The sequence below is a fragment of the Spermophilus citellus genome (genome assembly GCF_964194105.1).
Source record: "Spermophilus citellus genome assembly, chromosome: 19".
Taxonomy (NCBI): domain Eukaryota; kingdom Metazoa; phylum Chordata; class Mammalia; order Rodentia; family Sciuridae; genus Spermophilus; species Spermophilus citellus.
The window spans coordinates 18669729-18682184 of NC_138201.1; the positions used below are offsets into that span (position 1 = coordinate 18669729).

The following is a 12456-nucleotide window of genomic DNA, read 5'->3' on the forward strand; positions in this document are numbered from 1 at the left end:
GGTGACAGACATCTTAGGGATCCCTTACAGGGTTGGATCAGAGCCTGCAGAGACCTCTCAGAAGCATTTGCAGCTCTGGGGACTCAGGCTTGTGAATGTCCCAGGCAGGTGTGGCTTGGAGCACTTGGTCCCCACCTGTCAACCCTGCCCCTCTCCCCCTAGGACCCAGGCAGAAGCCCACAGGGAAATGCCACAGCTCGGGGCTGCCCAGCACTCCCATGGTGCACCTCCCTGTGAGACCCCTGTGGCCACCTAGAGGTCCCCTCAGCCACCCAGCTAGTGTTATTTATGGTTTGGTTTGGTTTGGGCCACCAGTGGCCACTGACTTCCTGTTGGCTCTGAACAGACATCTCTTCCTGTGGCTGCCAGAACTCTGACGGTTCCTCTGGGTTATGTTGTGATCCACAAATCTCAAGGGCTTGAGGGGGAATTTTACATGATCCTCCGCAAGTGAGGTCACCCAGAAAGGAAGCAGACAGGGATCAGGGGTCCGGTGAGCTTGACTTTATTAAAAGTTTTCCTATTAAATAGGAACCAAGATTAGAAATTGAAGTAGGGCGTGTGTGTGTGTGTGTGTGTGTGTGTGTGTGTGTGTGTTTTCAGTACTAGGGCCTGAGCCCAGGGCTTCACACATGCTGGGCAAGTGCTCGATCATGGAGTGATGTCCCCAGGCCTTACAGTATTTATTTTTTCATTGATTTTGAAATGTCCCAGGCTGGACTGGAACTTGTGATCCTGCCGCCTCAGTCAAGTAGTTGGGATCAGAGAAGTCCGACATGAGCTAGGTAATGAGTATGTGTCTGACATTATCTGATATTATCAGGTACGTATATGAATGTCATATATGTATCCCCTTCAAGGACAACACCCGAGAAGGGGAGCGCTTCATCTCCCCTCTCTTTCCTCCCCCTGCCAGCTGTTACCATGGGCCCATTTGTAACTTATCTTCAAAATGTAGACATCTGTGTGAAGCCCAGCTCAAGGCCAGAAGCCTGGTTTGCACATTTCTACAAAGTACTCTACTGGATACGTTTGTGAAAATTATTAAGGGGGTGTCCAGCACCTGGAGTGCTGGTATCTTCTCGGCCTGTGGCCAAGTCAGCAGGGTGACATGCAAATAGGAAGTTTATCGACAGTGGACTCTTTTGCTGACAGTCCTAAAATCAGCCATGGTGAAGAGGGCTTTTCTGTGGAGAAAGGGGGTGCCACTTCAATTCCCCCCTTTAATGATGCTCCCCATAATTTAATCCTTTAAATTTAAGAGCATCATTACCATCATCTTGGCTTAAAGCCTTATAGAACGCTAAAACCTTACTTGATGCCATCTTTTCCACAGCAGCTTCTTCAGTGGACCCCATAGTTTTAATGCACCATGGAGCCAAACTTGGATGCCCTTCTAGTAGGAACAAGTGCTAGTTCTCTTGTGTTGTTGGCTGTATTCTTAACTGTTGTCTGTTGTCATCCATTTGGATGCAACAATCTGAGCTGTTGAACTCTCCACATATATTGTTTCCTCAGCCAGTAGGTCATCTCATGCCAAGCAGTTTTGATAGTTGGCCACTCGCATCTGGTCTGTTGTGTGGCCAGGAGGTCAAAGGCTGTGGCAGCCTGATTAATAAGAATTTCTAGAACAGCTTGTAAGTGAATGATTCTGTTGAACACGTAAATAGGAGTTCTGTAATTCCAACTGCCATTGTGTGCCCAGGTAGCCGGAGCATAAGTGGCAATCATCCTCTGGGGTGGCCAGGAACCTTCACCCCAAGATTGGTGACCTCCTAAATCAAGTTTCTTTCCAATGAACCTCTTTTTTTGTTTTTCTCCAAACAGTCATCCATCTCTAGCAATCCCCTGGTGACACAGGGCCTAAATATATGTTTTACCACCTCTTGGTTGGAGTGGATCGTCTTGACACATGGTTCACATCATCTCCACGGTTGGAACAGGAGTAGGGCAGGACCTCTTAAGATTATCAAAGGAATCCAAACTAGGTAATAGACTCACATTTGGGTTAGCATAGGTTAAACAGCATGAATTAACAGAGCCAAACTAATAAGACCAAATAAACCCTAGAAAGCGTATATAAGCAAGATCAAAAGCAAAACAAACAAACAAAAACTATAAGTGAGATTTTGTTACCCAGAGTCCAGTCAGTAGGAGTTACTGTTATCAAACCAGTAGCAAAAACCAGACAACTGTGCACATATCCAGAAGCCAGGGGTAGCAATGTATCACAGTATAGGAATAATCTCAGAGGTTGAAAGAGTCCGCTAGTCCTGGGGGGAAGTTGATCTTTCATTGATCAGCCAGTCCCTCCTGTGTGGCTGAAACAGGGCCATCGTCTCCTCAAGCTTCGGCCGTGCGTAGACCAGTCAGCTTCCGGAGTGACTGGGGTAGGGCTGTTGTCCTCCTTCTGATCCTCAAGCTTCTCCCGTGCTCCTTTTTCTTGGGGATGGTCAGCTCCAAGGGCGTAGCAGCATCTGGAGGGCACTCCCAGGCCGAAGCTGCAGGCGTGAGTCTGGTGTAGTGAATCCAGGGACCTATCTCTGCAAACTTGACTGTTCAGCTGGGGTGGATAAAATAACAGTAAAAGGGCCCCTCCAAAGAAGTTCAGGGGCTGAATATTCCATTCTTTGACCCAGACTCAATCTCTAGGCTTGGAGGAGTGTGCCCCTGGGTCAAACTTACTGGCTCTCTTTCTCTAACCCATTGGTTGAGAACCTGTCAAGTTATTCTCTAAGACCTGAAGCTGTCGACTCAGGGTTAATTTTCCTATCTCTCTGAAGTTTCCCTGTAGTCTCCTAATAAGGGGGGGGGGCCTCCCATATATGATCTCAAAAGAAAAGTATCCAGTCCTCCTAGTGGGAGTGGATCTAATCCTCAACAGTGTGATAGGGAGAAGTTCATCACAACGTGAGTCTCCTGACACAGCTTGCCCAATCGAGCCTTAAAGTCCTGTTCATCCTTTGAACTTTACCAGAACTCTGCAGCCTATAGGCAGTATGTAACTTCCATCTGATATTTAAACTCTTGGTTAGTAATCGTATCACTTCTGCCCCAAAGCTGCCCCATTGTCTGAGCCAATAGTTATTGGGATACCTTAGCCTTTTTAGTGAGGGTGGGAAAGACTTCCACCCAGTCAGAGTATGAACTCACAAAAAAAAAAAACTCACAAAAGTTACTTATAGCCCCGTGAGCATGGCAGTTCAGTGAAGTTTACTTCCAAGTCTTCAAAGGGTACTCCTCCTATAGTTTGGATTCCTGGTGAAAGCTTTGGCCCCTGACAAGGATTGTTGTGAGCACAAACCTCACATTGTTTGCAGATCATCCAGGGGATGCTTGTGAGCTGGGAGTCATAGAAATGTCCACTCAGAACTGTCTCAAGTGCTGTATGTCCAACATGTTTTCCTGCAAAACTGTCTGATAAAGGCTGGGTCAGAATCTCTGCGATGGCTATTCCGGCCATCAGAAAATCTCCATCATCTACCCGGGAGAAAATTTCCTTTTTCAGTCTTCAATCACTTACTTTCATGTTGGGAGTGTGTTGGCTGCCATTCTGTTAGCTAGTCGGCCAGGCAGAAGGGCAGCATTTAGACCTGGGACTGGATTTTCTTCCCGTTTCTTGCAGACAGCCAACCTGGCCTCTCTGTCAGCTCTCCGGTTGCCCTGAGAAACCACAGTGTTTCCCTTTCGATGACCTCGGCAATATATAATCACAACCTTCCTGGGAGCCCACAGTGCATTTAAAAGTTCAAGAATTCCTTGCCCATACATCATGTCCCCACCTTTTTCTCTCCTGAGTTAATTAGCCTACAGAAGGCCCTATGGACATGAAGGGTAGCGAATGCATATTTTGAGTCTGTAAATATCCACACAGACTCCTGCTGTCAACTCAGGTGCTTGAATCAAAGCAATAAGTTTTACTTTTTGTGCTGAAGTTCCCTGAGGCAGATGTTCTGCCTCGATAGTAGAGTCCAGCGTGACCATTGCATATCCAGCTAAACATACCTCATCTTCTATAAAACTGCTTCCATCTGTGAAGTCCTCTGCATCAGCGTCCCCGAGGACTGGTCTGCCAGGTCTGGTCTCCTGGAGAACACTGCACCCAGGACCTCAACACATTAGTGATCAGGTTGTCCAGGTGCAATGGGCAGCAAAGTTGCTGGGTTTAGAGTTTTGAGGACCTCAACGTGGATACGTGGGTTTTCACATAACATGCCCTGATCTTTGACCATTCCTTCATTAGTCAACCAAGAGTGTCCTTTATATTCTAACGATGTCCAAATTGAATGAGGAACTCTGACAACCAGTTCTTGTCCCATGGCCAGTTTATCAGCTTCCAACACCAGAAGAGCTGCGGCTGCAAGGGCCCATAAACAAGGTGGCCAGCCCTGGGCTACAGAATCCAGCTGTTTGGACAAATAGGCCACTGGACGGTGCCATGTCCCCAGCATCTGAGTCAAAACTCCTAGAGGTACTCGAGACCAATCATGGACATACAGAAAGAAAGGCTTTGTGAGGTCAGGTGCACTGGTGACTGCTTGTTTAACGTCCTCCAAGGCCTTTTGCTTAGATGACCTCTACATCAGAGGATCTCATTCTCCCCCCTTGTGGCTTCATAGAGGGGTTTGCCATGACTGAAAAGTTAGGGATCCATATATGGCTGAACCCAGTAGCCCCCAAGAATTCTCTAGTCTGATGGCAGGTTGGAGGGACTGGAACTGAACAGATCTCCTGTGTCTTTTGAGGCCCAGTTGCTATTGTCTGTCCTGTTGCTGAGTCAGATGGTAACCAAAATATTTGACCTTTTTCTTGGTAGATATGGGCTTTTAAGTCAGTGTCCAGTGCTGTCCCAAGGGTGGTGTACTCAAGCCCCTGGGAGGAACTGTCATTTAGGGAAGGGAGGCATACATAGAGCCTCTGGTGCTTTAAGATGCAGGAATTTTTTTGTTATCTCCTGGTGCAGGATCTCGGCTGCTGGGATTCTCCAACACTTAAATCGAATGTAAATCTTAGCAGAGGCTGATGACCTGGGACATCATTTGCCGCAGTCTGGCTGGGCACAAAATCACGAGCCACTCACAGCCTTGTAGATTCAAACAGCAACTCTTTATTCCCGAACTGTCACACGCACGGTCTGGGAGAATCCACACCTCCACTGGGCTCTGCATCCCCAAATACTCTCTGAATCCCGCGAGAACTCAATGGGAACTCAAGGATCGGGCATGCCTGAGGCAGCAGGATATGCCCTATTCCCAGCAGGGTCCACCTTAAACCCAAGGAGCGGGATACTCCCTAATCCCAGCAGGATACACCCTAAACCTGGACCCACCCTCATCCAGCAGGATCTTCCCTAAACCCGGATCCACCCTGGTCCTTGAGCAGGGTCACCTGACTCAAACATTCATGCAATGTCACTGCAAATGACCTGGGTCTAAGGCCAGCCCATTTCCACAATGGAGAGTCCTCCCTCCAAGCAACATGGGGTAGGCTGACAAGGAAATTGCCATGTGTCATTCTTACTTAGCTATGGCTCTCAGCAATCATTTGTATAAAAGGCACCTATGTCAGTCTCACAGTGGGCCGTCTGCCAAGATTGGAGGGCAGCAGTGCGGTTCCGTGCAGGTCCCAGTGTGGCAGCCACATTGTGCCCACCCAGGTGTTGCTCGTTGACTGCATGGCTTTCTCCTCTTGTCAGGTGGGAGCCTGCTCTAACTGTCCATAGCAGCTGCCCTGCTTGTGTTCTTGTTCAGTGTGCCTGGGTGCATGGGGCTCTGTGGCCCTTCCTGCTGGTGGCTCACAGCGTGTGGCTTGGAGCCAGGGTGGCATGTCCTTTTGGAGTGAACACCCTATGGCCCACTCCTGGCTGTTAACATGAACATATTCCTGGTTCATTTGGGGCTTGCAGCAGCTGAGCCCTCCTGAGGCGCTGGCTCCCGTGCATCCGATGCAGTTCTGTGTCCCTGGGACCCTGCCATATTCGTCAATCATCGACTTCTGAACAAGTGGGAAGAAACTGAAAGGAGGGGCTGGGGCCACCACATTCACTCCTTCTCTGTTCAAGGCTTCGCATTTGAACATGGCAGGGGGTTATTGCTCGCCAGGGACACTGGAGGCTTCCCCTTTAGTCTGGCCACACTTTTTTTCCTTATAAACATTTGGACCATTGGCTTTGTTCTAGTGAGACCCCGCCCCCGCCTTGGAGTGACCTCTGGGTTTGTGATGAGGGCTGCTGTAAGAAGATCCATCCTCCACTTCATCTTTTTGGGCTGCCTGTCTTTGAGTCTCTGGATCTTGATTGATGAAAAGTGTGGTGGCCACCTTCATCAGCTCACGGGGACACTTCTGAGTCAAGCCCTCTAGGATTGTAAATTTTGGCAAAGGGCTCTCTGAGCCTGTCCCACAAAGGCTGCACTGATCACTTGTTGCTTGAGCCTGTGCATTTCCTCACCGACAAACTAGCGCTGCGGCTGCTACATTTGTATGTGCCCCTCCAAAGTGTTGTAGGGACAAACAAGGCCAGGCACCGAAGACAGCAGGAAACACTGTTATTGGGCTGCAGCCAGGTTCAGAGGGTACAGCCTTTGCTGTCATCCATCAATCCCCTGAACCCCGAGTTCAGGGAGTTTCAGAGTTTTATACCCAGCGTGTAAGGGGAGGGGCTCAGAAGTTCACAGTCTGCAAAAGTTCACATCAAAGCAGCTTTTCCTTTCACTGTTCTGGGCAAATTCACTCTTCAAGGACAACACCTGAGAAGGGGAGCGATTCATCTCCCCTTTCTTTCCTCCCCCTGCCAGCTGTTACCATGGGCCCATTTGTAACTTATCTTAAAAACATAGACATTTTAACCCTGGAGCGGATATCACCCCCCTGTCACTCAGAAAGAAGGCTCTAGGAGCTCAGGCTGGGGAGGGCGGAGACTGACGGAGGCCCTGTCCAATCAGAAGCCCCCGTGCTGAGCGCTGTCCAATCCTGAGCGCTGTGCAATCCTGAGCGCTGTCCAATCCTGAGCGTTGTCCAATCCTGAGCCTGTCCAATCCTGAGCGCTGTCCAATCCTGAGCCTGTCCAATCCTGAGCGCAGCCAGCGAGCAGGGGGCGGGCTTCCGGGCTGCGGAAGAGATTTATTTCTCCGCGGGTCGCGGTTCCCCTCAGATTCCTGCAGTTGGAGTCCAGGCTTCACTCTGCCCAGGACCCCGGTGGCCCTGCCATTCAGAGGCTGAAGCTCCCCAGGGCAGGCTTGGCTGCTGGGCACCAGGAAATGGTGAGTGTGCCTTGGCCCCTGGTCCCTGGACAGGGAGGCTCGGGAGGTGGCCGGGACCGTCCCGGGGGACGGCTGTGGGGGGAGCCCGAGCCGCCCACCCGACTCCGGGCGCTCTCTGCGGCCGCGGGCCTGAGCCCCTCGGGGACAGCGCCCCTCAGTCCCCCTGGCCAGCCGGGCGGGGAGCGTGACAGTGGCCGAGACCCCTCGGCCTCCCCTTAGGGCCTCTGTGGCCGGGGAGCGCGGTGCCCGCCTCTTCCCGGGCTGAGGTGGAAAGGGATCAGGGTGACGTTTTGATGGGGGTGACCCGAGGTGAACCTGGGGGAGGCCGTCTGTAGAAGGAGGGATTTTATCATTCAGCCTCTTAGGTGCTGATCTGTGTTTGCATTTTTTTTTCGAATTCAGCAGGTGTCCTTTAAAAAATATGCTTATATGTGAAATGTGACATTGATGTGCCACCCACCTGACACTGACACAGTGTTTCATGGTATTGGTCAAACTGCGTGCAATAGGGCAAACAAGATGTGGCTGATTGGCAGAAATGGTTATATCTGGATGGAATTTCCAGGGTGTCCTATTACTGAACTCTATCCTCAGCCCTTTTTAAATTTTTACTTAAAAATTTAAATTTCTAATTGATTTCTTAATTTTTTAGAATTACTACTGCCTATTTTTTTTTTTTTTATTTAGGCAGGGTTTCACTCCGTTGCTGGGATCAGCTTCACAATTGTGATCTCCCTGCATCCTATCTCACAGTTTCTTTCTTTTTTTTTTAACCATGTTTTTTAGGTCATGATTTAATTTTATATATTGTTTTTATTATTTTTTTAAATACATGATAACAGTGGAATGCATTATGACCCTTATTACACATAGAGCACAATTTTTCATATCTCTGTATATAAAGAATATTCACGTCAACGTATGCCATTATACATGTACTCATTTCTTTCTGCATTACAATTCTTAATACACATGAATACCACAATTTTTCACCTCTCTTTGTATGGAAGGTATGTTGACACCCAATTCAAGTCTTCATACGTGTATTTTGAATAACGATGGCGATCATATCATTGTATAATGATTACCGTCACATTCCACCATGCTTGCTAATCCCCTTCCCCCTCCATTTTCCTCCCACCCCTCTTCCCTATCTAGAATTAATCGAATCCTCCCATGCTCTTCCTCCCTACCCCACTGTGAGTCACCCCCATATATCAGAGAAAATATTTGGCATTTGTTTTTTTGGGATTGGCCACCTTCACTTAACATAATATTCTCCAGCTCCATCCATTTACTGGCAAATGCCATGTTTTTATTCTCTTTTAGTGCTGACTAATATTCCATTGTGTATAAATGCCAAATTTGTTTTTATGCATTCATCCACTGAAGGGCATCTAGGTTGGCTCCACAGTTTAGCTATTGTGAGTTGTGCTGCTATAAACATTGCTGTGGCTGTGTCCCTGTAGTGTGCTGTTTTTAGGTCCTTTGGGTAAATTCCAGGAAGAGGAATAGCTGGGTCACATGGTGGTTCCATTCCCAGATTTCCAAGGAATGTCCATACTACTTTCCATATTGGCTGTACCAATTTGCAGTCCCACCAGCAGTGTATGAGTGTACCTTTTTCCCCACATCCTCACCAACACTTATTGTTGTTTATCTTCATAATAGCTGCCATTCTGACTGCAGTGAGATGATATGTTAGTTTTTTTTGCATTTCTCTGATTGCTAGAGATGATAAGCATCTTTCCATATATTTACTGATTGTATATCTTCTCAGAAGTGTCTGTTCAGGTCCTTGGCCCGTCGGTTGATCGGGTTATTTGTTTTTTCATCTACCAGGGTCTTTTAAGTACTCTGTCCTGGACCACAGCTGCTTCATTTGATTCCTCACATTATGAAGCTTCTAGCATCTTGGACCAAGTGGTTACCAGTTTCCCAGTGTTGCCATCCTGCAGGCAAACATTTGGCGACTATTCCTCCCATGATTATGTGAGTAAATACAATAAGCTCCCTTCTATATATACATCCATTTTTATGTATTTTATTCTCATTTTCTGAAGAACCCTGAAAAATACAGGCATATTCTTAACAAAATGTCTGGGTCATATGGCATCTCTAGTTTTAATTTTTTGAAAAATAACCCTTATAGTTTTTTTGAAATATCTATTCAAATTTATATTTCTGGCAAGGATGTCCATGTGTTTCCTTTCCTGCATATCCTCTGCAGTCAATGCTACCTACCAACATTTTGAGAATAGCCCACAAGCATGTGGTCATAGCACATTGTGATATAACCTGAAATCATAAAAATTCCAGAAGAAAACGAGAAGAATTCTTTATCATTCATGTCGGCAATGGTTTTAAATAGAACATGTTGAGAATGTGCAAGGAAAAACAAAGAGATCGGTGAGACTATATGAAGCTAAAAATGCTTCTATGCAGCAAAGGAATCAGTCAATGAAATGTAAAACTAGACTGTGGGTAAAAGAAAATCGTTGCTAGCCACATATCTGGTAAAAGCTCAACATCCAAAATATATGAAACTTACACAACTCACCAAAAAATATAAAAAAAACCTTTAATAACCTAATTTAAATATGGTAAAATACTTAGATTCTGCCCTAAAAAGTAAACAAGTGTGTGAAGACTTATAAAAGCTACTCAAGATTGTTAATTAGGCTAACTAAAATTATAATTTGCTTTAGCTTTTTTTCTTCATTTATCTCACAAAATTATGTGTGCACACTCTCCGTCCTGCACAGGGCATCCTGAGACATTGCTCAATTCACAAAATGCCAGGTTCTCATTTCCCCACATTGTGCTTGCTCATCACTCCACCTTAATTGCCAAGAAAGTCTGAACCCTGGAAAACAACCAAATATAGATAAATTGCAAGATAATCATCAACTTTGAAAATTACTTCAGGAATCAATAGAATACATGAGTAGACCCAGATGTGAAGAAATATAAAATAAACCTACAAATCAACATTTAACTTAATTGCAAATATTTTTGAGAAGTTGAAAAGCTGATATGGGAGCCATGCCACTAGTCCCAGCTACCTGTGAGGCTACAGCTGGAGGAGGATTTGGGCTAAGGAATGTGAGGCCAACCTGGCAAAAACCCAGCTCCCAAAATCAACCCACCAAAAAACCAAACAGCAACCATATTTTACAAAGACGCCTTCACAGTTCATTTCTACCAAACATGTAATAAGGAATCAGTAACAGTAATTCATGATGACATCTAAAAATAGAAGAAAATGGACTAATTCTTTCTGTGAGGCCAGAATTACCAGATAACACAGCATAAGAATGGAAATGGCAGACCATCCTCCTATAGATGTTGACCCAGATATTCAAACCCCTAGAAAACTGAGAATAACAACAAAAAGAAAGATGGGACTTCATGACCAAGAGGGACAATATGTAAGTTTCCAAAAATCATTTTGATAGAGAAAAGCTTTTGGCAGATTACATACTTATGTCATTTATTGTACAACCTATGGCCAATTAAGACCAGAGGACAATTCTTTTTCAATCCACTAAAGGGCAGCTATGAACTATTTTCATATTTAATGGTGAGAATCTAAGTGTTTCACAATTTAGTTTTAGAAAAAGGACAAAGTATGGTTTCCTGACTTCTAAATATTGTTCTGAGAATATTGAACAGCATTTTGTACATCAAAAGTAAAATAGCACATGCAGATGATATTCTTATTTCTATAATATATCTAAGCAATTTCCATGCACTAATGAAACATAAGACCTAAATTAGTTCAATAATGTCATGGGTTAAATGGTCAACATTAAGTCATATAATTTATACACACTAGCAATGGGCAGTGTTAAAATTGAGGCATAAATCCATTCACAAATATAGGAAAAATAATTTAAAATAAAGTTATAACAAAAGAACTGTTCACTGCAAAGTAAAAATAAAAGGGAAAGTAAAATGCAAAAAGAAGTGGAAACAAAGTGGGAAAACAGCTAATATTAAATGATCAAAAGTTTGATTTTCTTAAAACCACAATATTCCACAGTGGGTCTGCAGGTTCAATATAATGAGGCCAAAATCCAAAAGTCATTGTGTAAAAATTACCCAGCTGACTCTAAAATCATCATAAATGCAAAAGAAATTAAATAAGTCAATATTGAAGTAAAAATTGTGTGACTTTTATTGAAAATGTGCATTGCAAACATACGTTGTGTAGGATATTAAATTTGGTTAAATACCTCTTAAATTGCTGATGACCAGTATTCCCCGTGCATGAAGTGAGGGTCTGTGTTAATGTAGGCAAGAATTAGGCTGGGGTTGACATTTGTCATCACAGGTACTACCTGCTGAGCTTGAGAATGTCGATTGTTTTCATGACAACTTTTTTCTGCCTCCCAGATCCTCTGTACCTTTCCTACCATCGATGTTCTGTCTCTTGTATTTCACCCAAATATATCCCAGTGGGTATCAGGTATTGAAATTCACATATATTCCCGCTCTTCCTGCAGCTGAACCCTGGAACAACAATGCAATTCAATGTCTTGGTGAGTGGTTGAAAGGATTCATCCTTGATCCTCACACAGGCTGAAGTGTGTTTGTTATTTTTATTTTTTGATTTAAAACTATGACAGTGGAATGCATTACAATTCTTATTACATGTATACAGCCCAATTTTTCATATGTCTGGTTGTACATAAGGGATGTTGACACCAATTGGTGTCTTCATACATGTACTTTGGATAATGATGTCATCACATTCCACCATACTTGCTAATCCCCTGCCTCCTCCCCTCCCCTCTCACCCCTCTAATAGATGGAGAATTCATCTATTCCTCCCATGCTCCCCCTCCCTACCCCACTATATTCAGCCTCCTCATGTAAGAGAAACCATTCAGCATTTGTTTTTTGGGGATTGACTAACTTCACTTCTCCAATACCATCCATTTACCTGCAATTGCCATGGTTTTATTATTGCTGAATAAAATTCCATGGTGTATATGTGCCCCATATTTTTTACCCATTCATCCACTGAAGGGCATCTGGGTTGGCTCCACAGTTTGCTATTGTGAATTGTTCTGCTATAAACATTGACGTGGCTGTGTCCCTGTAGTACGCTGTTTTCAAGTCCTTTGAGAATAGTCTGAGAAGAGGAATAGCTGGGTCAAATGGTGGTTCCGTTCCCAGATTTCCAAGGAAT

At 45.0% G+C, this 12456-nt stretch overlaps 1 protein-coding gene across 1 annotated transcript in view; it reads left to right on the forward strand.

Moving 5' to 3' along the window:
* Positions 1-6888: 6888 nt before the first annotated feature.
* The window catches only part of LOC308638615 (zinc finger protein 519-like), a gene marked incomplete at its 3' end in the record, with an annotated part of 129420 nt that continues 123852 nt past the window's right edge, over positions 6889-12456 (forward strand). The window contains exons 1-4 of the mRNA XM_081276235.1: positions 6889-7009; positions 7059-7259; positions 9102-9251; positions 11768-11803. Of these exons, the coding sequence (XP_081132361.1) occupies positions 7257-7259; positions 9102-9251; positions 11768-11803 (189 nt within the window). The 5' untranslated portion in view covers positions 6889-7009; positions 7059-7256. The remainder of the gene's footprint in view (positions 7010-7058; positions 7260-9101; positions 9252-11767; positions 11804-12456) is intronic.